Source organism: Panthera pardus, unplaced genomic scaffold (genome assembly GCF_024362965.1).
Source record: "Panthera pardus isolate Hobbes unplaced genomic scaffold, ASM2436296v1 HiC_scaffold_24, whole genome shotgun sequence".
Taxonomy (NCBI): Eukaryota; Metazoa; Chordata; class Mammalia; order Carnivora; family Felidae; genus Panthera; species Panthera pardus.
The window spans coordinates 32,310,210-32,338,021 of record NW_026526810.1 but is presented as its reverse complement, the minus strand read 5'-3'; the positions used below and the strand labels follow the sequence as shown (position 1 = coordinate 32,338,021).

The 27,812-nt window shown below is 42.4% G+C and overlaps 3 protein-coding genes across 6 annotated transcripts in view; 1 reads left to right on the top strand and 2 right to left on the bottom strand.

Annotated features, from left to right (window-relative positions):
• DPP8 (dipeptidyl peptidase 8) overlaps positions 1-6,404 on the bottom strand; it is a 66,819-nt gene extending 60,415 nt beyond the window's left edge. For 2 of the 4 annotated variants that reach the window (XM_019441758.2, XM_019441761.2), the window contains exons 1-3: positions 6,208-6,404; positions 4,308-4,444; positions 1,828-2,097 (exon numbers count right to left, since the gene is read on the bottom strand). In XM_019441758.2, the coding sequence (XP_019297303.1) occupies positions 1,828-2,097; positions 4,308-4,344 (307 nt within the window). In that variant the 5' untranslated portion in view covers positions 4,345-4,444; positions 6,208-6,404. Of the gene's footprint in view, positions 1-1,827; positions 2,098-4,307; positions 5,935-6,103; positions 6,123-6,207 lie in introns of those variants that run through there. The other 2 variants (XM_019441760.2, XM_019441759.2) reach the window with 2 other exon arrangements.
• A 6,686-nt stretch (positions 6,405-13,090) lies between these two features.
• Positions 13,091-14,565, bottom strand: LOC109262831 (serine/arginine-rich splicing factor 10-like). Its single transcript, XM_053888938.1, is given in 3 exon segments — positions 13,091-13,471; positions 13,915-14,545; positions 14,548-14,565. Coding segments are annotated over 3 exon segments (804 nt in total). The 3' UTR covers positions 13,091-13,316.
• A 5,510-nt stretch (positions 14,566-20,075) lies between these two features.
• The window catches only part of HACD3 (3-hydroxyacyl-CoA dehydratase 3), a 38,365-nt gene continuing 30,628 nt past the window's right edge, over positions 20,076-27,812 (top strand). Inside the window, exon 1 of the mRNA XM_019441756.2 lies at positions 20,076-20,327. Coding sequence (XP_019297301.1) covers positions 20,241-20,327 — 87 coding nt within the window. The 5' untranslated portion in view covers positions 20,076-20,240. The remainder of the gene's footprint in view (positions 20,328-27,812) is intronic.

Genomic DNA, 27,812 nt, shown 5'->3' with positions numbered 1-27,812 from the left:
TGGAAGCTTAAATGACTGAGCCACTCAGGCGCCCCAGGGAGAGCCTTTGTAGATACGATGCCAAAGCCTACAGAGAATACAAATTTAACTATCAAAAAAAAAAAAAAAAAAAAAAAAAAAAATCACAAATTTCTATGTGGCAAAAGGCACTAAAGGCAAAAGACAAATTAAACCTCAGAGGAAAATACTACAATGGTTTAATTCCCTCATTATACAAAAAAAAAAAAAAAAAAAAAAAAAAAAAAAAAAAAAAGTTTTAATAAGAAACACCCACAGTCCAACAAAAAAACAGACAAATGTTATAAATAAATCAGTCACAGAAAAGGGTATATAAAGGTCTCTTAAATATGTAAAAAGATGCTCAACCTCACTTATAACTGGAATTAAAACTATAATGAGATACAGGGATATAAGGTACAGAGTGGTGACTATAATTCATAATACTGTATTGCATATTTTAAAGTTGGTAGGAGAACAGATCTTAAAAGTAGGTAAGTGGGGCACCTGGGTGGCTCACTTGGTTAAGTGTCTGACTCTTGGTTTGGGCTCAGGTCATGATCTCAGCTTCATGAGTTTGAGCTCTGCTTGGGATTCTCTCTCTCCCTCTCTGCCCCTCCCTTACTGGTACTCTGTCTCTCTCAAAATAAATAAATAAACTAAAAAAAAAAGTTATCATAAAAAAAAATCATTGAAAAAAATTTTTGTTAACTATGTAAGGTGAAACATATCTAGTTAAAATCTAGACATTATAAAATATCTAGATCATTTATTTTGGTGATCCTTTTATATTGTATATAAATATCCAATCTTTATGCCATACACCTGAAACTAATATATATGTCAATTATACTTCAACTTAAAAAAATAGTAATTTATAAAACTACAATGAGATGGCTGTTCACTAATCAGACTAGAAAAGATAAAAAAATCTGATTACCCACTACTGGTACAGGTGTGTAGAAACAGATACTCTCAGACAATGCTGACAGGAATATAAACCCTCGAAGGAAGGGTAATTTGACAATATCAACCAAAATTCAGAATACATACAACTCTTGTCCCAACATTCCCACTCTCTGGAATCAGTCCTATACATAATAAAATTCACAAATGTACAAATTGATCTAACACAGAAAATATTCATCGCATCATCTTTTCTAACAGTATAATAGAAAAACCTAAATGCCCATTATTAGGGGCATGGTTAAGTAAATATGGCACAATTATATAATGGAATACTCTGGAGTTGTTAAAAAAAAAAATGCATCTATAATTACTGATGTGCACTAATCCAGAGAATAGCTCTAAAAATATATGCATGTATATGAATGAAATAACCTTGAAGAAGAGGAATAAATTTATTTTTAAAAGGTTAATAAACAAAAAAGTAAGTCAGTGGCATAATATATTTAATTTAGATGGATCTTAAATCTGGAGTGAACAGGCTCAGAAAAAAAGACACCAAATCCAGTCTTGGTTTAAAAAAAATGAAAGTAGCAACTGATGAGAGCGGTTTTACTGTTTGTGTTCCTAATCTGACCATTCCCAAGGAAAGGCATTTTGAACTAGCTTTAGGAAGAAGTAATTTCTGGCATCTTTAACTTTGATTCTGAAAGGCAGGCCACAATCAACTCGTGGTTTCATACCTGCAAGTGAAAATAATGGGACAAACCGAAATGACAACAGCACCAAAACTGAAGTTCTTCCAATCGTTTTTTTCCCTTGAATGGAACATTACTGATTCATTTATTTGTTCACCAATTGTATCTAGCTTGTAAGTTTGAATCAAGAAAGAATTTCCCCTAGAAACTATGACTTCATACTTACCGAGGTAATAGATCCTGTCTGAATGAGGCCCATCTGGATCATTCCTCTTCACAAACATAAAATCATGTGGTGCCTTAGCCATCATATAGCCATGATATTTTCTGGTATCAGCAAGCAGCTTTTTAAGCTGACTCCAGGAATATCGCTCAACATAAAAGGGCTCCAATTTAGGACGATCCTGTGATTCAATATTCTCCTCACACTCTGCAGTTTCAAAGATCTCAACACCCAGCTGTTCTGTTTCCATTGCTGCTGCCATGTTGCATTTTCCTAGAAAAATAAGGCACGTGAAGTTAGTTGTTCACAGGCCTGCCTTCTTTTATATTAATCGGAATGACAGTTTGATAGTGCTCCCCCCCCCCCCCCGAAAAAAGGCAAGAAAAAGATGGTCTTCAGCACATTTGCAATGAAAGCTAGCAAAAGTAATAGCTCCCTCTTCTCGGTTCAGTTTAAAAATGAGATTTTTTTTAAAAAATTGAGGTCATGTCTATTTCACTATGACTATAAATCGCTTTAGGACCTTTTATAAAAGGCTGTCCTTACATATCTCTTGCCAAAATTCCTTTTTTCTTTCCCACACTGGAAGGAAACAGGCCATATGCCAGTTGGCTGCTATGTTCCATCCAAGAGCATGTCAATAGTGAAGCTAAATGTGCTAAGGGAGCTAAGTGTTTTTGCACTTAAAAAAGTAACACATTTGATAAACATGAACTTCTTCAGTTAACAGAAATAACTGTGACCAATTAGAACAGTGATAAAATTGCTGTCAACAATGTATTGTAAGAATACAATGTAATGTAATAGGGCACTTACCCATGAAAATATAAATACTGTATCCTTTTAAATAGAACTCCAAACAACAAAAGACTTAACTGGCTGGTACATTTTTCTTTGTCTTCTGCTCTTGCCTAGACATCACTATCTTACCATCACTTTTGGTGACTATAAGGAATTTATGTAACTATGATTATAGATTATACAACTTTTACTCTCAGAGAGGAAAAAGATACTATTTTCAAGCGGCTTTAATTAGTTGAAATAGTTTATGCAAAAAGCATTTAACTTTTGTACTATCGATATTTGAAGTGGGAACCCAATTTACCAGTTCAACCCCAAAACAATATTAACATTTCATCTACTAGTGGTGTTTCTTTTCATTTTACAAATTCAGAAGAGGATGTATTTTCCTTTATTTCAACACTTAAATGTAACACAAGCAAAGTATCAGAGAAAATATCAAGAAGTGTTATCATAAGCCATTGTGTGATGTTCTGCCACGCATTATTCATGAAACTACCAAAAAGAAGCAACATAAAAATTCTGGAGCAACCTGCTCTTTTCGATTTGGGAGATAAATAGATTGCATTTATGTAACGGATTTCACATAATTATTAACTACTTCTAAAGCAACAATCAGTACATGATTGTATATTTAATACGATGTCTTTTTTAAAGCTCAGCTTCCCAGGTTAACAAGAGTTCGTGGTAACTACCAACCACAGAGAAAAAGTAATTAGTTAGCAGGTGTGGGTTATGAATTACTACACTAGGCAAGCTTTATGGCAGAACAGTGTGTGGCCAGAACAGTGTGTCTTTTTTTCATGCTACAGCGAAACGTATTACCATTTTCAATGTAACAGTAGCACAAGTGGACAAAAAACCCACTCAAGAGTTTTATCAAGTATCCAACTTGCAATGCTACTAGGACAGGACATTTACCTCCAATGACCAAAATCCAAACAGTTCGGTAGAGAAAAGTCATTTAGCTCAACTGCTACTTAGCACACAGATAGTAAGGAGCAGTTTATGACAGTGGTGACTCCCCACCTAAAAGCCAATGGGAGGCCTACTTTCTATCAAATACGTAAGTGGATCTAGTTCGATTCCTAACAGAGTGAAGGACAAGTGAGAGAAGCTACACAAACCGTGCTCATTTTTTTCAACTCCCCATTTGTTAAATTTGGAACTTCACCTTCAAACCATTGCTCACAAGAATAAGGCTAGGGAACAGAAGAGGGAAGTTCAGCGGGCAGACTTCCCAAGGCTTAGTGCCCAGCTTCCTGAGTCACCATTAACTTGACATCTCTCCTATGTAAAAGTTGTGTTAGCGCGCACTTATTAATAGCAAATTACCTGCTATTCCTAAGTTGTATTAGGTCTCTGGACTATTTCTGTCTCTGTCTACACACACACACACAAACTTCACAGTTCAAATGACATTCTACTACTCTATGTGCTTATAGTAAATGTACATCCTGCATTTTCCAGGATACATCTAATACTATATAATTTTAGTAATATACACAAGTGTGTAACTAAATGACTTAAGTTCCAGGTTTCCATAACATCTTATATTCAAATACATTCCTAAGATTCTAACTTCAAAAATTAGAAGAGAGAGTCAGCATACATTTTCAGCACAGTGCATATATTTCACTGCCCCCCTACCTCTTCACTTAAGGACCTTCCCTCATGCCTACCTGATTGTATTTTCATCTGCTCAGATCTCTTCCACATTCAAAGAGATCTTTTTCAAGTGACTCAACTTCAAGCATAGATCCCTCTGCTCATCTTGCTCTCTTCTCACAGGAGTCTTTCCTTTTCTCACCATCCAATCCTGCTCACCAGGATAATGAAATAAGATACAAGGCTGTTGTTGATCATTATTAAAACGGAGCATATGTGGCCAAAAAGATTAAATCTCAAATCTCAAATAGTACTTAAAACTGATACAGAAATAACCTTCTTGGTGTAATATATAATGCCTGAATTATTTTCTATCTACATTTTAGATTATTATAATTACAATTTTTTAAAAATCTCAGAAATGTACAGCCTAATTTACTCAAAAGGATATCCAAACACAGTCTAAATCCTGACATGTATATATACATTAAAAGGCAAATTATGGAAGACCTTCAAAAGTATAAAAGGCATACAAATGTGAGGTTACTCAGTGGCTACTGTAAATCCTCAAAAATGACAGATGATTAATAAAATTTATTTCTCTGTGCTTGTTCCTGTTCCTGCTTTTTTTTACATTATAATACACACTGAGCTGGGTGGAGACAGACTCCGTAGAATAACCAGTAAAAATTATAAAACAGGCCATTTTCATGGAAAGGGAACTAACTTGCATTTAATAATTTTTTTCATAAGATGAAGAATGTGCTATCCGTTTAAAGTGCACTCCACTTTTGCTCCTTTCCTTTCCACCTATAGTCTGAAAACAATCGAATTAGCTAACTTTTCCCTAAAAGGAAGCATTAAGCTTGTTGAAATTTTCGCTTAGTAAAAGGAAAAAGAAAGGAGGAGCTGTGATGACACTTGTTACTTTGTTATCAGTTTTAATTCTGGGCTCACCAAGTAGGTGAAGGGGAGATGCGGTGAGAAAAGGTCAGTGGCAATGGAGGGAAAAGGGTGAAGCTATGCTAGCATACGAACGATGGACTAAGGTGTCAAGACATGTTCCCATGCACTAAGCCCCTCACTCAGAGAAGAGCATGTTGGGTTAGAGAACGGCTTCCGGACTCCTGAATTTGGACCCACTAAAACGTCATTCTTAATTTTCAATCCAAGAGTCAACCAGTCGTCCAGTTGAACACCCCACGCGTCACTTGAGCCTAGCCATTTCACTTTTCTGGGTCCAGAGCTAGTGGAGAGGTTGATTATCACAGACTGGGCAAAGATCTTGAAAGGTGTGAATGGGGAAGAAGAGGATAGGTGTAGCAGAGAATGTTGAGGAGAATGCGGGGGGGGGGGGGGGGGGCGGGGGAGGGGAGGGGAGGGAATGCCAAGTCTTAGAAGTCTTAGGAGAAAAGCGTGTGAGAGGGAGAGGTGGGGGAGCGGGAAAGGAATGTATATATCCTGCCCCGGGTGGGTGAAAGAGAATGAGCGGGGGCCAGTGAAGCAGGGAGGGAATCGACCTAGAGTGGGACAGGAAAAAGGAAGGAACACCGGCTGGGAAACCAGAAAAATCTCAGTCCGAATCCGATCCGCCACAGTCGAACTTTAGGCAGATCCCTTCGCCTCTGCGAGCTTCTGTTTCCTCATCCGTAAGCCCGGGCATTACCCGGCTTCCAACCCCAGCGAGGCTCAATTAGGATAACGGACGTGGAAGCCGGGAGGCCAGCACCCAGCGCTCAGGGGGCGCCCAGTGAACGTTGGTGGACTCGGAATCTCAGAGCCTCGGCTTCCTCTTCCGGCAAGCGGGGCCCCGCCACCGGCTCGGATCCGCGCAGGGCGGCGCGCCGGATAAACCGCACAGCGGGCTAACCGGGAGAGCGCGTCGGGCGGTTCCTCCGTAAGGCGGAGCGGGCCCGCCGGGCTGGGGCCCAGGCCTCGCGGGCGAAGGGGAAGGAGAGGGGGCGGATACTGCACCTTCCCCCCCGGCCCCGCCCGGAGCGTCCCGACGCGTGCTACTGAGCGGGCCTGCGCCGCTTCATGCCGCGCCGCCTCCACTCCCGACCCGGCTGCAGCGGCTTCCTCGGCGACGGCGCCGGTGGCAACCCAGGCGGCGAACGCGGCACTTAAAGGCGGCAGCGGCAGCGGCGGCGGCGGCGCTGGCGCCTCGGAACTTCCGGTTCGTCGCGACCCGCCCTCCGACCAGCGAAGGCTCGGCGGGGCCAAGAAGGGCGCCGCTCCCTGCTGGGTGGGGTCCCTTGCCACAGTGCAGTCTAGTGGCCGGAGGAACGAACGCGGCGCGGAACGGACACCGCTGCGGTGGGGGACAGAGATGAAATCCAGAAACGGGTGGCGACTTGCTTGAAGTCGCAGGACGCATTGTGGCGCGTGTCTGCTCATCCATCTTTTTTTTTTTTTTTTTCATTCAACAAGTATATATTGAGTGCCTGCTATGTACCAGGCAGAGTTTGTAGACGCTGAGATCAGAGCAGGGAGCAAGCCAGTAAAAATCCCTGCCCCTTCTTGAAGATGACAGAGGGGAGGGACCAAGGCCTTAGTGAACTTCTGAGCGGCCCACTGTTGTGGTGGAGAGAAACCTGAACTTGGAGTCAGAAAGCTTGGCTCTGGTACTAATTAGTGATCTTTAGCAGGTCAGTCGATCTCTTTGAGCCATGGTTTCTTGATCTGTAGGAGAGAGAGAACACATTATGTAGTTGTAATTAAGGAAAACCGTATGTGTCACAATAACACTTACAGAGGAAGAAACTGGCTCCGGCAGGGAGGTGACCAACTTGCTGTAATCACAACCAGAGGCAGGTCTGTTAACCTGTAGTCTCTTCCTATTTCACACCATGCATTGGCTGAGAAAAAGAAAGAGAAAAAGGGAGGCTGGGGAGATGACTGGGAAAGTGGAAGGTGTATAACAAAACAGTGGAAAAGCTGGCCTCCCCTCTCTTCTATTACTCAAGGGACCATGTGTCAGAGGTGTGGATCATTAGGATTTATTATAATAGCACTAATAAAAGATCCATTTGGGTGCCAAGATTCCATTCCTCATTGTAATTACTCACTTTCACTTTAAATGAGTCTTCCCTCGGGCTTTTTTTTCAGTTGAGCTCCCCTAACAGAAAGGTACAGGCATTTTCACTGGGACTCCTCTGTGAATTTTCTGCAAATGACCTGAAAGTAGGTTTTAAGGCTTTGAATGCACATGCACATACTAACAAAACACAATGAAATATCTTGCAGTTCATTTCATTCAACCAAGTGTTTGTTGAATCGCTGCCATGTGCCTGTCACTGTTCTAAGCACTGGGGCTACAATAGTGAATAAAGTAGACAAGATCCCTTTGTGTGGTTTACACTCTAAGAAGAGGAAAAAGACCTCCCCAAAAGCAAGCAAACAAAACAATATATAATTTTATGGATTTTAAAAAGCAAGCTCTGGAGAGGTTAAGTACCTGCTTAAGTCATTTGACTAATTATGGATTGATCTAGGCTTGAATTCAGATTTCTTGGTTTTCAATCTCACTTTCTCTATGGCAAGCTTAACAAGCCTCAAACCAGAGGAAGCTGTAAGGGAACATCTCCACCCTGCACCCTGGCAACCTCACATGTTGCCTCACACAGGCCTCACGGGCAGTCTTTGAATCAAAGCTTATCTGAGTCTTAGCAGAATGCTTTGTGATCTTCCCAGAACAGGAGAGGATGGGAGGCTTATAAGGATCTCAAGCCAATCTCCCCTGGCAGCTTCTCATTTCCCAGGTTCTGTTGAGATGTGGGCTCTCTGCCCCACCCACTCAGAATATTGCTGCAGAATATGAGAACCACTTAGCTGCAGTCTAGAATTGGCTTCTCAGCAGCTGGGTATGCCACAACTTACCCTGCAGTCATCTTACCCCTTCTGTTTGAGTATTCTCCATTTTGATTTGTGGGACAAGGACCACTGGCAGCTGGCACCTTAATGTGTTCTTCCTTTTGTTGTGTAAGTAAGTATTAAACTATCCGAATCTGAAGTGGCCCGTTGTATCTCTACTGGCTAACTCAGTCAGGCGGGGGTCTTGCCAACCTTGTGTATGTGCTTGACAAAGCCTAGCCAGCTTGTCACCATCCGGCACTCTAGGAACTCATCAGGAAAAGGCAAGTTGTCTAGCACACAACATCTGAGTAAGTAGTCTGTGTTAACATGGCGGCGTTGATACAAATTCATCCTTGCATTTAAAAAGTCGGGTTCTGGCATAATGGGCAGGGGGCAGTAAGTGTGAGTGAAAGCTGGGATGGCAAGGCCAAGTGAGAACGCTTCCTAGGGAAATCTGGGCTGCCTCCTGGAGCCATGCCCGTCTGAGGCAGTCAAGTCCTTGTCTGGGTCTAGCCTTATGTTTTAGAGATCCTGAGAGTTTTCCACACTGGGCCTTCTCAGAGACCAGCCTAAGAGTCCTTCTGTGTCTAACACTCCATGATCTTCAGGCAGTGGTACTTTTCCTCTGGTATTCACAGGTAAAAGCGTGCACTCCCAGAATCAGACATACCTGGGATCACATCCTGGCTCCTCTCCTTACGAAGGAGATACTCCTTACTCCCAGGCTTTTCTAAGTTTTATTTCTCTCATCTGTAAAATGTCTTCAGTGACATCACTGAAATGAATAAATGAAATATATAATGCATTTAAAGTGCTTAACAACACGTGGTGCACATTAAGCATTCCGTTTATTAATTCTATTTATGAATGGTGGTGATGATGATAAAGATAACAACAAAAACCTTTCCCAGAGGGGCATGCCCAAAGCCTCGCCTGGTAGCACTATCCATGCGACAATAAGCATCATTTGTCACAATTCACAAGCGTCAATTTGAACACAACATTCTGACATTCATTACAGAAAGATCCACCAATCTTCCCACTACCCTATCATAACTTTCTTGTTTTATATACACATTTTACATATGTAGCAGGAGCAATATTTTCAAGCCACTTACAGATTTGTACTGCATTTAATTCCCTTAGTTTTTCCATAATTTGACCCAACCTATATTTATATGACCCATTTCCTTTAATAGTAAAAAGCGTAATCTTTTTTTTTTAATTTTTTTTTAACGTTTATTTATTTTTGAGACAGAGAGAGACAGAGCATGAACGGGGGAGGGTCAGAGAGAGAGAGGGAGACAGAATCGGAAGCAGGCTCCAGGCTCTGAGCCATCAGCCCAGAGCCCGACGCGGGGCTCGAACTCACGGACCGCGAGATCGTGACCTGAGCCGAAGTCGGACGCCCAACCGACTGAGCCACCCAGGCGCCCCTAAAAAGTGTAATCTTGATTAACTCTAGGCAAACCCAGTCATTCAATTCAGGATGCTTTCTGGTGAAGGGTGTGACGGCCAATGCCTTCTCTAGACCTTCATCCCAGCTGTACTGGTTTGAATAGTGTCCTCCTCAAATCTATGTTCATCCAGAACCTCATAATGTGACCTTATCTGGAAATAGGGTCTTTGCAGATGTTATTAGTTAAGATCATGTTAGAGTAGAGTGGGTCTCAAATTTGTTGACTGGTGTCCTTATAAGAAGTCCATATGAGGAGGGGTGCCAGGGTGGCTCAGTTGGTTAAGCATCCGACTTTGGCTTAGGTCACGATTTCATAGTTCGTGAGTTCAAGCCCTGCATCGGGCTCTGTGCTGACAGCTTGGAGCCTGGAGACTTCTTCGGATTCTGTGTGTCTCTCTCTCTCTCTGCTCCTCCCCTGCTTGTACTCTGACTCTCTCTCTCCTTCAAAATAAGTAAACACTTAGAAAAAATTTTTTAAATAAAAAACAAAACAATAAACAAACAAACAAACAAAAAGAAGGCCATATGAGGAAATAAGAACAGATATACTCACAGATCATTTGGCAGCAAAGGGGAAGATTGGAGCAATGCTGCCACAGGCCATAGGGCATCAAGGATTGCCAGCAACCGCCAGGTTGGATTCTTGCCTAGAGCCTTCAGGGGGAGCATGGTCCTTCCAGCATCTTGACTTTGGAATTCTAACCTCCAGAACTGTAAGAGAATAAGCTTTTATTTATTTATTTATTTATTTTTTATTTTAGTTGGTTAGTTAGTTTATTTTTGAGAGAGAGTGTGTGTGTATGTGGAGTGAGGGAGGGACAGAGAAAGAGAGAGAGAATCCCAAGCAGGCTCAGTACAGCCAATGTGGAGCCCAGTGTGGGGCTTGATCTCATGAACGTGAGATCATGACCTGAGCTGAAATCAAGAGTCATACACTTAACCGACCCCTAAACTTCTGTTGTTTTAAGCCATGTGATTTTGTGGTATTTTGTTATGGCTGCCCTAGGATACGAATATACCAGCTAATCCTCAGGTATGACCTTCCCCCCATCATGAAGTACTCAGTGAGATAGCTGTTATCTGTCAGTCTCTAGTTATGAATCCACACTGTGTTCCACTTGCTGGCCCTTCTCACATTTGTTCCTGCACCTTAACCCATATTCAGGAAGCCTGTGGCCCTCTTGCCAATCTTTAACCTTTATCTCCACTAGGTAACTGCTGCTCTAGAGCCTTGCACTAATGCTTGGGCAAGAGCACAGGTCTTTTCTTTCCCTAGATCCCTAAACCTGTCATGGGTGTTGAGGGGGGATTCCCTCAGCTCTGGATAAGCTCTTAAGGGGAGGTGAGGGCAAGACTGAGGCTCCTTCTCAAGGGTATTCCCTTAGTTCCCCCTGCCCCTTTAAAAAAAAAATCCTCCTGGGGTTTACTGAACTCCAAAGTCAGGTTGTATCATTTATGTAAATGTCATTGAGCAGAGTCCCTTAGTTCTCTTTTGACTTTCTTCCCCCTAGTCTGCCTGGAAATTTTTTATTTAGTCTGCATATTATTCCAAATATTTTGTTTTACATGTGCAGCCAGGTTTAAAAGAGAAGAATCTGATGTCTCTATTCTCCGTTTCCATGATTACAATTCTCCAAGAGCCATGGTTGCCACATCCTAGCCCCCTAAATTGGGAAGGATCAAGGGTTATAAAGAAGGAAAACAAAAACACAAGATATTTCCTTGTATTATAGCACTATGTAAAGTTGTAATTGAATTTTTTTTTTACGTTTTCTTATTTTCATTTAAGTAATCTCTCCACCCAAAATGGGGCTCTAACTCCTGACCCCAAGATCAAGAATCACATGCTCTTCTGACTGAGCCAGGCAGGTGCCCCTGTGGTTGGAATTTTTGTATTTTTTTATCATAAACATTTTCAATGTTACTAGTTTCTTTTTTTTAATTTTTTTGAATGTTTGTTTATTTTTTTATTTTTTTCCCTTCATTTTGTTTTTATTATAGCATGTTTGCTTAATTTACAGCAAGCAGAAAATAAGCTGGGTCTTGTTTTGATCCAAACATTGATGTTTTAAAGGTTGTACACAATATTTGTTAAAAAGAACATATAAAAATACCTTTTTAGAAGCTTCTATAAGAAAGAAAGTACAAAGTTTAACCCCACAACTTTCCTCTTTGCTAGAACTGCAAACTACTGCTACAGTTTTAAATAGACTTTTTGTTGTTTAAACTATACACCCAGGAAAATCTAAAAAATTAAAGAAACGTGCATATAAATGATTGCATAGCAGAACACGAACATTAACTGCAAACAGTAAAGAAATGAAAGTTAGAAATACTATCAAATATACAAAGGTTCTAGAATCAATCCTTTAAACACATTCCACAAACAGTATTTAAAAACCATCTTTTGTTCTTTACAGGCAAGGCCTATATTACTAAAACCAAAATCAAAAAAAGTAATCCTCTAAAAGGAATCGTTTCCCCACAATATTTACTTATACCTGCAAGCAAGCAATCTAAAATTTTAAAGATGAAATTTTATTCTGAAATGAGATTGGACATGTCCCTTTTATTGTCCCCAAAAGATCTCTCAGAAAAATGCTAAAAATTATAAGTGGTTAGGGTATTGGGGTTTTTATTGTTGTTTTGTTTTGTTTTAGTCAGGTACTGCCAGGTACTACATTGATAATCAAACTCAAGAGATGAGACTCCTACTGAAAATTCTTTTTCCAAAATATTTTAAATTTCATGGCACCACAGAATCACCTAGAGTGGGAGTGTTCTCCTCCAACTTGCCTCACATGAAATAAACTGAAGTGTGAAGAACAAGCCTCCTTCATAAAGTAGCAGGCAAATTTTGATACAAACGCACAGGCCGAGTACTAGAAGCATCAAAATTCAGTTTTACACTATGCATCTGCATAAACAAAACCTACTCTGAAACAATTTACTTGCTGCTTTTTTTAACAGCAGTAAGAAAAGTAAGCGATACGACCAACAATGCTCCTTAAAGTTTAGAGCAACTACATGAGAGCATTTTTTTTCCCCTTGAAATTATTTCTGCCATCATTGACCTGCTCAAATTTTAAGGTTTGCGTTCTTCCCGTGTTTATATGTTCCAACTCTTCATAGAAAACAGGAAACAGCAGCGAAGGCTCCATGTTTCGGTCAAAACACTCAATCGTCCCCCAAATCCTACTTAACCCAGTTGGCATCATTCCCCAAGACAGTGGGGTTAACAAAAGAACTATTCCATGCTATCATAAATTAACTAGTATTATCACGGGCCTAAACATCTCAACAAGACAAAAAGGTCCACCCTGAACCTAAATGTGTCTGACCAGTCAGTGTTGTACTGTGGCTACAACTCACTTTTGTATCATTCTATCTTATTAGCAAGCTACATTTCTAGGTTAACAGTTCTAGCAAATATGGATGTGAAAGTTTATTTTTAATAAGACAATGTTGCAAATTATGGTCGACCAACATCTTTTCACCAATACTTCAAGCATAAAAAGATGAGAATCTTTACAAAAATATACAGAGAAACCACAGATTGGTAGCTGCCCATAACATTAAACAAACTGGACTCTTAAGAGTGGCTTCTCAACAGCATATCATTTTAATTATAACCATTTGCCTGGTACAGGGAAAACTGACAAGTGTTTTTTTTTAAGCGTCATTGCAACATTGTATTCCTGATAATTTAAGTAAACCAAACTATGAGTAAATGAATGATACATGCCTAAAAATATCAAGGTTTATACTATCAGAGGCCACTGGACTTAGGCCTAGTCCAAGACCTTGATCTAGATTTTGACTTAGACCTAGATTGTGATCTTGACTGAGATTTGGATCTAGGTGGTTCTTTTTTCCTTGATTCCTTTTCATATCTTGAGCCAGACTTATAATGTGTTTTGGAATCTGTTTTATTTTTTTTTTAATTTATTTTTTTTTAATTTATTTTTGGGACAGAGAGAGACAGAGCATGAACAGGGGAGGGGCAGAGAGAGAGGGAGACACAGAATCAGAAACAGGCTCCAGGCTCCGAGCCATCAGCCCAGAGCCTGACACGGGGCTCGAACTCACGGACTGCGAGATCGTGACCTGGCTGAAGTCGGACCCTTAACCGACTGTGCCACCCAGGCGCCCCTAATTTTTTTTTTTAATTTTTTTTTTTTTTTTTGAGACAGAGAGAGACAGAGCATGAACGGGGGAGGGTCAGAGAGAGGGAGACGCAGAATCTGAAACAGGCTCCAGGCTCTGAGCTGTCAGCACAGAGCCCGACGCGGGGCTCGAACTCACGGACCGCGAGATCGTGACCTGAGCTGAAGTCGGCCGCTTAACCGACTGAGCCACCCAGGCGCCCCTGGAATCTGTTTTAGAGGTGCCTCTAGTTTTGGTGTGAGATGCAGACCTACAACGTGATTTAACCTTCATTTCTTTCTTGGGCTGGGACTTGGACCGTGATCTTGAATTGGATTTAGATCTTGAAAAAGATCGATTTCGGTGTTTGAATCGATCATTGTCGGAATGGCTTCTGCTGCACCGTGGTCTTCCAGCCGGTCTACTGTTTCTAGGACTATAAGATCTTCTATAGTTGTAATCAAAGGACCGGCTTCTTGATCTTCTTCTTTCATAACTTCGGCTTCTAGAACGTCTGTATCTGTCATACTCATCATAGCGTGAAGAACTGTACACATTCCTCCCTTCCTTGGCTTTCATTTGATTTGGAGTCTTCCGATCCCCCTGTGCAAACCGTATTTCAACTTGGCGTCCACAAATCCATTTTCCGTCCAAATTATGCAAAGCGTCTTCGGCATCACGTACATCCTCAAATTGAACATAAGCAAATCCTCTTGGACGACGGGTATAGAAATCGAGTGGAACATACACATCAACTATAGGACCATAACGACCACATTCTCGTCGTAAATCTTCGGACCTGGTATCGCCGGCCACGTTCCTTAGGAACAGAGACGTGTTGGGGGGGGGGGGGGGCGCAGGTAGCGGGACATGACGGCCACGTGAGTCTCGGCAGGGGCAATAACGGGCTCACTAAACCGTCCGCGGATCCGGCGGCGGATCCTCAGACCCAATGTTTGTTTATTTTTGAGAGAGAAAGACACAGAGTGTGAGTGGGGGAGGGGCAGAGAGAGACGGAGACACAGAACTCGAAGCAGGCTTCAGGCTCTGAGCTGTGGGCACAGAGCCTGATGCGGGGCTTGAACTCACAAACCATGAGATCATGACCCGAGATGAAATCGGACGCTTAACCGACTGAACCACCCAGGCGCCGCAAATATTATTAGTTTCTAATTCACCATTTTGCGCTGCTGTATCGTTTCTTCATTGGTCATTCTCCTTGTGTAATTTCCAGTGTTTCACCCTGTAACATCATGAACATCTTCATATATACTTCTTCCTTTCTTGAAGTTATTTTTAGAACAAAGACCCCAGAGGGGAATTTGCTACATATTGCACAACTGTTTTCCAAAATGATCCCACGATTGTATATTGCTCTTAGCTACAGTCAGCATGGGTGTGCCAATTTCACTAAAACTTTTCTAGCACTGGGCATTATTGTCCACAAATGTATTTTAAGCATCTATTTTCTGAAACACATTGTGCTACATGCTATAGGGTACCAAAAGGAGGCAGTCTGTATTCTAGAGAGATTTATAATCTAGTTGAGGAAACAGATTATAAGCAAATAATGAACACCCTAATAACAGTTGATTGCAGGATATGGTGGGCTAAAGTTTGTTTTTCCACTTCCCCCATATTTTGTACCTTCTGGGGACTAGCACAGACCAAGCTGCAATAACAAAAAAGGGCCTTTCCTGCTGATTTTCTTTTCCATATTTAAGTTTTTGAGTAGGTAATACTCTCACATGACCCCAAATTTGACAAATGGAAAGGTCTATAGTAAAAAAAGATTCTCCTATCCTGCTCCTCCAATTCACCCTGTTTCCTTGATATAAAAACAAATACTATAGATAGATAGATAGATAGATAGATAGATAGATAGAAAGGTCATTATTCCTCCCACTATTCCACTATTTTTAATACAAACGGTAGCGTACCAACTGTTTGCACCTGCAACCATGTATGCGGTTCAGAGAACCAGGACTTATCAGGCAGATCAAACTGAAGAGGGTGGAAAGGCCACTCCCCATACCCAAGTAAGGTTGAGCCTGAGGTGGGGTCATTCTGTACCTTTTTCTGAACTATGGATTAAGGGGAAGGGTCTTCTTTCTTTTTCTTTTTTCTTTTTCTTCTGTCAATGATTGGCTGCAAGGCCCACCCTCCTGGAATAGCTAGGAGGTTACAGATCTACTAACTGGGTTCATACGATGCCCCAGTGTGTGCCTGGATTGACCCAGTGAGTCTCCAGCTCCACTTTCAGCTTTGTGCTGTCTAGATAGACAAACATGATTTTGGTTAAGGATGTCTAGGAGCACCTGGGTGGCTGAGTCAGTTCAGCGACTGACTTCTGCTCAGGTCATGATCTCACGGTTTGTGAGTTCCAGCCCTGCAGCCTTCGGATCCTCTGCCTTCCTCTCTGCCCCGCCTCCCCCCTCTCAAAAATAAATAAACATTAAAAAAAAAAAAAAAAAGGATATCTAGCTGGGTGATTCTGGGTGAGGCACAAAACAGCCAAATTCTACACTTCATTTTCTAAAACTTCTTCCACGAACAGAAGATTTTGTAAAAAGGTGAATAAGGAGAATGTGCATGATCCTTTGTCCAAAGCCAGAAAACAGCCTTAAGCACTGAATACATGCTTCATCGGTAGCAAGCACTCAGCAAATGCTTCCTGTGGCCTGAGAAGGGAGAGATGGCCCTGGCCCTGGGGCTAGGAAGGCTACATCTAGAAGGCAGGACACACAGAAAGTACTTAATTTGCATTTTTATTTGACTAGTATTATCATAAAACCCTTAGCCCTACTTACTTAAGCTTGGCGGTGCTGCTTGGGTCTGCCTTTTTTTTTTTTAATTTTTTTTTTAACGTTTTATTTATTTTTGAGACAGAGAGAGACAGAGCATGAACAGGGGAGGGTCAGAGAGAGGGAGACACAGAATCTGAAACAGGCTCCAGGCTCTGAGCTGTCAGCACAGAGCCCGACGCGGGGCTCGAACTCACGGACCGCGAGATCATGACCCGAGCCGAAGTCGGCCGCTCAACCGACTGAGCCACCCAGGCGCCCCGGGTCTGCCTTTTTATACCCTCTGCTATCTTTTTGTTTTATAGTTTACCCTGATGCTACTCAGTACCCTCTCCATTTCAATTTTTTTTCTTCATGGATTTCCCCTGGAGAGAGGAGTCCACAAGAGCTGGCCTCCTTGCAGGAAAATTTAGAAATAGCCAGTAAGATCATCAGAGAGGATGGAGTCTAACACTCTCATTTGATGGATATGGAAACTCAGGCCCAGAGAAGTTTCCAGTACATTACTGGTGTTCAGTTGAACCAGGCTGCATAGGCCCTCTTCCTTTGTATCTTTCTTAAGGAGGACCTGAAGCAAAATGTCCAGATTCATTCTTCTTGCTTATCAATAGCTCTCATCTTGGATGGAGGTAGCTGATAAGCCTCAGGTTTCAAGAATGCTGGATTGAAATGATTTTATTTTTTATTACACACCTACCAGAATGGCTAAAATTAGAAAGACTGAAAATACCAAGGATATAAGGCAACTAGAACTTTCAAGAATTACTTGTAGTATGTAAATTGATCAGAACACTTTGTAAAACTGCTTATCTCCTGTGTCAACTATACGAAAAACAAAACAAAACAAAACAAAACCAGGAACCAAAAAACCCCCAAACTGCTTATCTACTAAAGCTCAACATACACCTACTCTATGACCTTGCATTTCTACTCCTATGTATTTATCCAAGAGAATTAAGCACATTTATACACTAAAAGATAATTACATAAATGTTGATTGCATCCCATTATTTATTTATAATAGCTAAAAACTGGAAACAATGCAAATGTTCTTCATCAAGAGAATGGATAATTTGTGGTATATTCATACAATGAAATGCAATACTGCAGATACCAACAAAAACCATTCCATTTATATGAAATTCAAGAACTGACAAAAGCTACTCTATGGTGAGAGAGGTCAGCATAGAAATTTGGGGGTGGGGGGGGAGAGATGGGAGGCAAAGGTGTATTGATATGAAAGAACCCCTGGGATGCTGGAAATGTTCCGGATCTTGATCTAGGTGGTAATTAATTACACAGATATAAATGTAAGTAAATATTCAGCTTAAGCTAAACATTTAAAATTTGCTCATTTCCTGTATGCCTCAATTTTTTTTAATGCCCTATAAATGGGGGCACCTGAGTGTCTGACTTCAGCTCCGGTCATGATCTCACAGTTCATGAGTTTGAACCCCTGCATCGGGCTCTCTACTGTCAGTGTGGAGCGCACTTCAGATCCTCTGTCACCCCTCTCTACACCTCCCCCGCTCATACTTGCTCTCTCTCTCTCTCTCAAAAATAAATGAACATTAAAAAAAAAAAGTGCCCTATATTGGATCTGCATTGTATTAAAGGCCATGCAATAAAAACACGTTTACCATTTCAAAAGCATTTTTAAAATTCAAGACTATCAAGTTTATTGCTTTCACCATCCCCCATACCCAGCAGATTACTTCACCTCCAACAGGTTTGTCTATTACCAGTTCCTCCTCACTGACAGGTGGACCTGCCAAGCACATATTTGATTTGGCTCCAGTTTAACAAACTTCTCTGACCCCCATGTGTCTGTGGGGCATAGTACAAACACCTGATTGAAGCAAAGACTTTCCTATTTCATTTCCCATCTGCCTTTCCAGATCCAGGGTGACCTCTATTCTCTATGTCCTTAACCCCCAGTACACAGAACCTTCCATAGCTCTTCACCTTTGGACTCTGGCTCTATGCTTCCGCTATCCTACCTCTGCTTCTTTCTCTATCAAATTTCCTTCTCACATTTCACTGTCCAGCTTTTAAGGATTCACTCTCAAATGTCCACCCATTGGTTTCCAAAACCCTCATTTCCCACCTTCCTGCCTTTGTAAGTTCAGCACATTCACCATATGTAAAACCCTCTGTATTTTATGTGATCCACCCCTGAATTGTTTCCCAAGAGCCTGTCTCATTTCTTTTTTTTAAATTTTTTTTTAATGTTTATTCATTTTTGAGAGACAGAGCATTAGCAGGGAAGGGGCAGAGAGAGGGAGACACAGAATCTGAAGCAGGCTCCAGGCTCTGAGCTGTCAGCACAGAGCCTGACAAGTGGCTGGAACTCACGAACTGTGAGATCATGTCCGGAGCCCAACTCGGAAGCTCAACTGACTGAGCCACCCAGGCGCCCCGAGCCTGTCTCATAGCTCTTCATCTCTGGATCCCTGTGCTCAACACTTTGCTAAATAAATAGGTGCCAACAGAACTGAATTATAAGTCTCATTTTTGTCCCAGACTTCTGGTTTTCATAGTAATGTTGCTTCCTATTAAACTCTTCACTGCAGCAGACTTAGGGATGAAAGTGGATACAGACAAGATAGCTTAAATTAGACATAAATTAGTGCTGTATCTAGTCTGGGTCCCTTACTTTAAGAGAGAAAAGTCTCCTGCTCTGGCCAATAGGATAGCCACTATTATGTCGCTGTTTAAATTAATTAGACGTTGGGGCGCGAGTGGCTCAGTCAGTTAAGCTTCCGACTTCAGCTCAGGGCATCATCTCCCGGTCTGTGGGCGCTGTGCTGACAACTCAGAGCCTGGAGCCTGCTTCAGATTCTGTATCTCCCTCTCTCTCTGCCCCTCCCCCATTCACACTGTGTCTCTCAAAACTGAATACATATTAAAAAATAAATTAATTAGAAGTAAATAAAATAGAAAATTCAATTTCTCAGTCTCACAAGCCACATTTCAAGTACTCAAAGTCTCATGTGGCTGGTGGCTACCAAAATCGAACAGCGCAGAATGGAACCATTTCTATCACCGCATAAAGTTCTATGAGACTGCGCTGAAAATTTCGGGCCTTTACATTTACTCTTCCCTCTTAGAACACCTTTCCACCCTCTTCCCATACTCCTTCCCCTATAATATCATCATTCTTATTGTGTCTGTAATTACAGGATTTCGAGACAGCAGGGACTGTGTCTTACTGCTTTAGTTCCAGTGTTTAGCTTCGAAGCCCAGCGCAATTAATAGGCTCTCAGTAAACGTTGAAATAAATAGGTGATAGAACGGGGCGATCTTCCAGATACATCAGTCCCAATCCCTTTCTCATGCTGATTAGTTCTTTACGAGTCTCCGGGACTTTTCATTTTTAAGCCTATCTTAAAACATCGCCCCGGAGAAGAGGGGAAAGGGCCTTGCATGCACCTGCTGACTCCCAACTCCCCAAACTGCTGTATCAAGCTCTGGCGTCACTCGTGCTGGGCCCGCCCCTTCCCACTTCTGCGCCCCGTGCCGCCCCCGCCCTGCTCGCGCCAAGGTCTAGAGCTCGCGCCACCGTCCCCCTCCCCCGTCATTGCGCAGGCGCAGCCTGCGAGCGTGGGGTGTCTCGAGGTTGGCGGCTGCCGGCGCTCAAGAGCGCAGGGGTTTGTGGCCTGCGTTCGACCGGCACCAGTCTCTCACTCTCCGAGGCAGCGAGGCGCAGCGATCCGTCTCCCCGCGCCCCGTGCGGTGTGGCCATGGAGAATCAGGTGCTGACGCCTCACGTCTACTGGGCTCAGCGACACCGCGAGCTGTATCTGCGCGTGGAGCTGAGTGACGTACAGGTAAAGGCCGCTGCGGGCGGCGGGACGAACGCGGGGTCGCAGCTCCCGGGACCCGCCGATCCCCGCCACTCTCTTTGTCCCAGTGCGCGCTGGAGAGCCTGCAGTGCACCAACGGGTTCGGCGACGCGGTGCACTTTCGGCGTCCAGGCCCGGGCAGGGACTGGCCCTGGTCGAGGCGCACCCGCACACCACGGGCCTGGGGCGCGACCCCCTGAAGGCTGCAGGTACCTTCGGGTGCTGCGTGAGTCCTGCGCGGGTCTCAGAGGCTGCCCGGGCCTTCTCTTTGTTCGCAGTTTGAGGCCTGATGGAGCCCGAGCCCGGCCCTGGAGGCCTGGCCGCCGGGGTTCGAGTTCGCCAAGGCCCTTGGAGACGTGGGATGAGCACGTTGGGCCAGGGGTTCAGAGTGACCGTGGCTTGCTAGGACGCCTGGCGTTCGCCTGAGAGGTCCAGCTGGGCCTGTCCGACATTCACACGGCCCGCCGCTGCCCCAGAGGGGCCACACCCACCTTCCAACCGTTCAGTGATGGAAATCATTCTTGTTAATTTTAATTTTAAAATCCGGGGGACCCTGAGAAAGTGATCCCCCCCCCCCCCATTCTGAAGGCTATGAGCTCAGGTTTGAGGAGTTGCATAGAGAACTTAAAAATTAAGTTACATCGAACATTTATGTTTGATTTCCTTAGCCTCCTCCATGAACAAGCTGTTGCCTCCTAAATGGTGGAGATCCCAGGACCTGTGTAGCCCCTGCCTCTGTCCAGAGCATCCAGGATTCCAGTCTTTGAGAAACTGGAGTTTTCAGTCTGGAATGTTCTTTCTCCAGTCATCCTTACTCCCTACTTCTCCCTGATATCTATGGCAATTTGTAACCTCCTTCACTCCACTCAGCTCACTGCCTCTGAGTCAGGCGTTTGTGCTTCTGTCCCTCTGCCTGCCTGGCATATTGTCTTGTGAAGTGCGCGTAGGTGCTCTTTCAGTGTAGATTTGAATTTGTTGAATTGAATCTGTTTCTGGAATTTAAACCTGTTTTCCCGTTGAAAGATAAAGACAATACTGGCCAGAATGCCTTTAAATAGGATGTGACATTGCATGGTGTGTCATTTAATGTATTAAACCAGACTGAATTATATTTTTGCGTCAGAAGATGAGTAAATGTTCTGTGCTCTTCATGGTGTTGTAATAAAGAAGGAAACAAACAAAATCTTTGTTGATGGGAATCAAAGTCCCCATTTGGAGAGGGTTCTCACTCAATGAGTGTGGAATGTGTGTTAGTTATGACAGTCTCTTGTTAAAAAGTATTTAGTCAAGCATTATGTAGACCAGTTAAACTCAGGCCCTGTCCTCTCTAGATGTTATCATGTAATAAGGATGTACTATTCTGGGATACTTTTGAAGCTGCAAACACTAAAGGTGTTTTAAGGGCATAGGGGGGTGGTGGTGGAAAGAAATAGAAATTAGTTGGACAAATGAAAGAATGCATCATACTTATGTTTGTCTTAAGAGATCTCAACCTCTTAGTTAAGAAGTATGAACACATGTTCATCACACTTGGTATGTTTAGAAACACGAAAAGTTTACATTTGAAATGTGTTATAGATAAGGAAATGTAAAGGTGGAGGAAGAAAATGGAAGTTTCTTTTGGATAGAGAATCCTTTTATGTTTGGGAAAGAATACATTTTTCCTCCAAAAGCAACATGTTAGTACCGTTCGTAAAAGAAATCCTCTACCTTGTGTGGGGTACTAGAGATTTATAAAGATGAGTCAGATAGTCTCAGCCTTCCAAGGGCATACTGTCTAGAAGAAGCATATTATCTTATACAAACAAAAAGTTTTGTGTATGGATATGTTTATTGGTAGAATTAGAGTTGACTATGAACCAGGTCTCCTTTAACCTGGTGTTAAAGGAATTTGTTACCTCTCTTTTGTTTAGTTAGACATGACCTTCAGAAATGAGATGAAGTGTTCTTTTCAAATTGAGATTGGAAGAACTTTCCAGAAAGAGAAAGGCATAAACTTTTGGGTTTTCTGACTTGTACCGTGTCAATGCATGACAGCCAAAGACTGCCAGAGAAACACCTCTAGTTGAACAGGTTGGGTTTATTATTCATTCCAGCAAGGAGAGTATAGCCCATGGGGGACAATGGTGTCTCATTAAGGGGGTTGGAACTGATTGTAGGATTTGGATGCTGTCAGAAAACAGGGACAATTCTGTGGTTGGTTATCTGCATACATCTTATCTGTTGGGAGGAGAGACTAGCAAAAGAATAAAAATAATTGGTAGAGAAGTAGCAGTCACTCATTTTGGCCAAGAGAGAAAGGGTGTCTGGTATTTTGTGGGTAGCGTAGTGGCCATGTTTTTGTCTGTGCTTACCCAAAATTATGAAATGACCTTTGTCTTATTTCATTAACATTTCATAATAACCTTGTCCGAGGTTGGTATTCTGTGCCATTATGCCTAATAGGAGAATAATGTGGCCAAGCTGTGACAGGCCACCCTCTGAATGTCAGGGGCTGCTCTTTTCTTTTTAATTTCTCACTTAACTGCCCAGTGCAGGGCTGTGGACCTGTGGTTCAGGGTCCGAGTGAAGCAATGCACTTATTCAGTGAAAACCATTTGCAGCCTGCCTACTACTCTTATCTCATTAAGCTAGGTGCTGGGTTTTTGGACAGCTCTCTGTTGCTCCCTGCTTTCTGGCATGTTTCACAGCTTCTAGGTTAGTGAGTTTTTGTGTTGAATTCCAATTTGGGGGCAGCAGCTCCCCTCCCCTCCCTTTCTGAGACACAAAGAACTGTCCAGTTTTCACGTCTCCATTCTGTCTTTGGAGGTACAGGGTTAGTGGCTGCGGAGAAACCACTACTGATGTGAGGAGGAATAGTATACAGTAAAGGCTTCAACTGCAGCATTGTCTGAGTTTGAGGTAAGCAGTAGCAAAGATGCCAGCTGGAGTCCAGGGGGCTAGGGCAGAGTCCTTTTCACAAGAGTTTAATTTCAAGATAAGCATAACATACAGGTTTGTGCCAGCCACGGCAACTATAGTTGTTAGAGCATTTGTTCATTTATCAAGGTTTTTGTTTGTTTTAAAGTTATATGGGAACAAAGTGCATACCTCTGTTCGGGAGCTGTTTGGCAGATACTGTTGTTGTCCTTAGTTGTTAGACAGTCTGTTAGAAAGAGTGGTAACTGAAGACATGAGGTTGGGTTCTTGCTCTTCTACCTACCGTCTAGAGGCCATGGATAATTCACTTAACCCTTATGTGTCTCAGGTTCTTCACACAAATTTTGAGTACCCCTCATTCATAGGATTTTTTTGAAGTTTGAATTGGATCATGGATTTGAAAGTGCTTTGTAAATTCTAGTTTGCTATTCAAATGAAAGGGATTATATTGTGATGTTAAACCTTAGATGCGAGAAACCAAAGAGCAGTAGAACAAGGTAGAGTCTATTAGCAGAGTTATCCGTATATGGTATCATACGTATTGTACGACAGAGGTGGCTTTGCGTATTAATAGGGGAAAGGATGAACAATTCAGGAAATTATTTGGGGATGATTGGTAATCCAGATAACAAAATGAGGGGACCCTGGGTGGCTCAGTCTGTTCAGCATCTGACTCTTGATTTTGGCTCAGGTCAGGAGCCTGCTTAAGATTCCCTCTCTCCCTCTGCCCCTCTCCCCTGTTTGCACACACTCTCTCTCTCCAAAATAAAAAATAAGAAACCCCCAAACAACAACAGCAATGGCAACAACAACAACAAAACACAGATAGCAAAAAGATAAAATAAGATCTTGCCTTATGTCATACACAAAAGTTAATTCCAGGTGGGTTAATGACCTGAATGCAAAGCAAAACTACTAAAAGAAAATAGAGGAGACTGTCTTTACCGTATTGGACCAGAGAAGAATGTGTTAAATAAGACACACAAACCATAAACCCTAAAGATTAACAAATTTAAGACAAACCTGAAGAAGATATTTACAGCACATATCACCGACAAACGATTAACGTCGGAAATATATAAAGAACCACTACAGATCAATTAGGAAAAGACATATTACCCATTTAAAAGGGGGCAGAAAATATAAGCAATTCAGAGTAAAAGGAAACAAGAATGGCCAGTATACCTGAGAAGATGCTTGATCTTAGTTATAATCAGGGACATGTAAATTGAAGGGATAGTGTTTGTTAGTAAACCGATATTTCTTAGATTGGGAGAGATGAAAAGTCTAACATTATCGGCTGTTGGTGAGATTGTTCAGCAATGGGACATTTTTATACAAGTCCCCCTCTGTTAAAGACCACCAGAAACACCTTGTTTTAACAAGTGGCTTTATTGCTTGTTTCAACGAGGGAGAACACGTATTGGGGACTCTTGGGGTATCTCAGTAAGGGGGTGTTAGAAATAAGTGATAATAGGATTTGGGCTTTGGTTGGATGTTTGGGAAAGGGTCTAAGGAAGTAGGGATTCATTTTAGATTGGATGCTGTAGAAAATGGGGACATTTCTATGATTGGATACTTTGTGGATGGCATAGTGACCTGTTCTTAGACAAAATTATGAGTTGACCTTACTTTGTGTCATTTTATCATGGTCTCAGAGAAACCTGAGGTCAGCTGGTTTTATTTGAGACTATTTGTGTAGGAGAGCAAAAATGGCTTTGCTGTGAGCTTTAGAACAGCTTGTAATAATTTTGAGATCTAGCTGTGAATGTCAGATCAGTTTCAGCTGTCAGGGCTGCTTATTTTCTTTTTTTAAAAACAGTTTTAAAAGTCCTAAATATCATTATATATATAGTTCACTCTTCTGTACATGTAAGTTTAAGCAAAATAAATGAGTGAAATTATTTCTAAACCATCTTCATATTTTAGGACTCACTCTTCTGAATCACCTTCAGCTCAGAGATGTCACTGTCCCTGCTTTCCACATGGTATCATCCTCTGTGCCATTAAGAGGACCAGAAATGCAGCATTTCTGAGAGAGTGCTCTACATGAGCATTGTTTTTTTCAAGTCATCAGGACCTATTTATAAGTTTTGATGCGGGCACTTCTTGATGTTACCAGAAGACGTCAACAGAACATTTCCAGAATAGAATCAGGACTCCTACTCCTTCCTCAGATGGCCTGCAAGTGGTTTGTTGACTGAAAAACTGAGTTATACCCGTGTCGCCATGCCATCTGGGACAATAGCCAAATTCACAGGTTCAGGCAGTGACAACCACGTCATGGCTGCCACTTTACCAGAGCACTTGTAAGGTGCCACTATCTATGGTAGTATACATCCTGATTTTAGAGATTTTAAATGTGAAAAAAATGTGCACTTCAGAATTGCTGAAATATGGCAGAGTTTGGAGTTGTCAGCTAATAAGTTGTAGTATTTAAATTCCTGAGACAGGATGAGCTCACCCAGGTAGAGACTGTAGATCAGAGGTTACCAACTCAAATGCCCAAAATACCGCGTAGCGATTAGGAGCCTGGGTGTCTCTTTTTGCCTTGATTTGAATCTCGGTTTTGCCACTTGCTGATCTTGTTATCCTGGGCAAGTTACAAAGCCTCTGTAAGCCTTAGTTTCCCATTTGTAAAATCGTTGTAATAGTACCTATTTTATAGGGCTTTGTGTGTTTCTGCGTGTGAGCTAGTAATGTGAAACACTTTAAATGATACCTGGCAGGGGCACCTGGGTTGGCTCAGTTGGTTAAGTGTCGGACTCTTGGTTTCGGCTCAGGTCATGACCTCACGGTTCGAGGGTTTGAGCCCCGAGTCCAGCTCCGCACTGACAGTACGAAGCCTGCTTGAGATTCTCTCTCGCTCCCCTTCTCTCTGCCCCTCCCCTGCTCGTGTGTGTTCTTTCTCTCTCTCAAAATAAATAATAAACTTAAAAAAAATTTTTAAACGATATGTGGCATATAGTGAGTGCCAGTAAATGTGAAGTGAGCTGGGTGGGGAGTGTGGTCAGTTGGAGAGAATAGGGTTCATCTTACAGAGGGAGCTACTGTTGTGCAAGAATGCAGATCTGAGGTTGGCATCTAATTCTCTAATTTGTGGAAGAGAAGCTGGAAATCCAGATTTTTTTTAATGAAAAAAAGTCATAGTTTTACACTGAAGTTATTGAACAAATGTATGTAAATGCCTACTGTGTGCTTGGGAGTCTTCTAGACTCAGATTCTGGGACTTGGGCATGAGCCAAGGCAGACGGAGGTCCCTCCTCTTATGAAGTTTATGTGCTGACACTGGTGGTGGTGGAAGAGTGATAATAGAAGTAAACAAGTTCATCGAATAGTTTGAGCTAATAGTGAATGTTACGGAGAAAGCCAAACAAGACAAATAGGAGAAAGTATCATGTGAACCGCCTCAGACTGGGTTGTCAGCGAAGCTGTCTGAGAAAGTGTCATGTGAGCAGAGACCTAAATGTGAAGAAGCCATGCAAAATGATGAGGACTGAATGTCACAGAGAGAGGGAACAGCTCCTGCAGAATCCCTGGGTGGGAAGTACTTGCTGGTGAATTCAGATGAAAAATTAATACATAAATAAAAGAAAAATAATTTCTGCAGGCCATATAAAATATTGTGGGTGTAATTTGGCCCGATGCCAGTTTATGACAGAAAACTGATAGACATTAAAAACTGGAAGAGGGTCAGCTGGGTGGCTCAGTCAGTTAAGTGTCTGACTTTGGTTCAGGTCATGATCTCGCAGTTCGTGAGTTTGAGCCCCATGTTGGGCTCTGTGCTGACAGCTAGGAGCCTGGAGCCTGCTCCGGATTCTGTGCCTCCCTCTCTCTCTGCCCCTCCCTTGCTCATACTCTGTCTCTCTTTCTCTCAAAAATAAATAAACGTTAAAAAAAAATTAAAAACAAAAAAACTGGTGGAGATAGGAAGCAGCCCAGCGTTGAGTCCTGAGCTACTCAGCCATTTAGAAGTTGAGCAGAGGAGAAAGAACAGCAAAAGATAGAGAAGGAGTAGCCTGTGAGGCATAAAACCCAGTGTCCTGTGATATTCTAGATGCCAGGGGATAGGGGTGTTTCTGTGGGGTGTATTCAGCTGTGTCCAGTGATGCTCAGAGGTTGAACATGTCTATTGGATTTGCCAGCATGGAGGTTATTGATCTTGATAATAACAGTTTCAGTGGAATGGCAGGGATGGAGGCTAGATCAGAGTAGATTTAAGAGTAAGTTTATGGTGAGGAAGAAGTAATAATTATAGATAACTTTTAAAGAAATTTTTTCTGGGAGGGGGGAAGGGATGGGCGGAGAAATCAGTGGTGCAGCATTTTGGAGTTCAGAGATAAGAGGAAGGCTTTCTTTCTAAAAGATGTGGGCCTTGAGCTGCGTTGTTTTTAGAGAGCGCACAAGCAGGGGAGAGGCAGAGAGAAAGGGAGACACAGAATCGGAAGCAGGCTCCAGGCTGTGAGCTGTCAGTACAGAGCCAGATGTGGGGCTCCAGCCCACGACTGTGAGATCATGACCTGAGCTGAAGTCGGACGCTTAACCGACTGA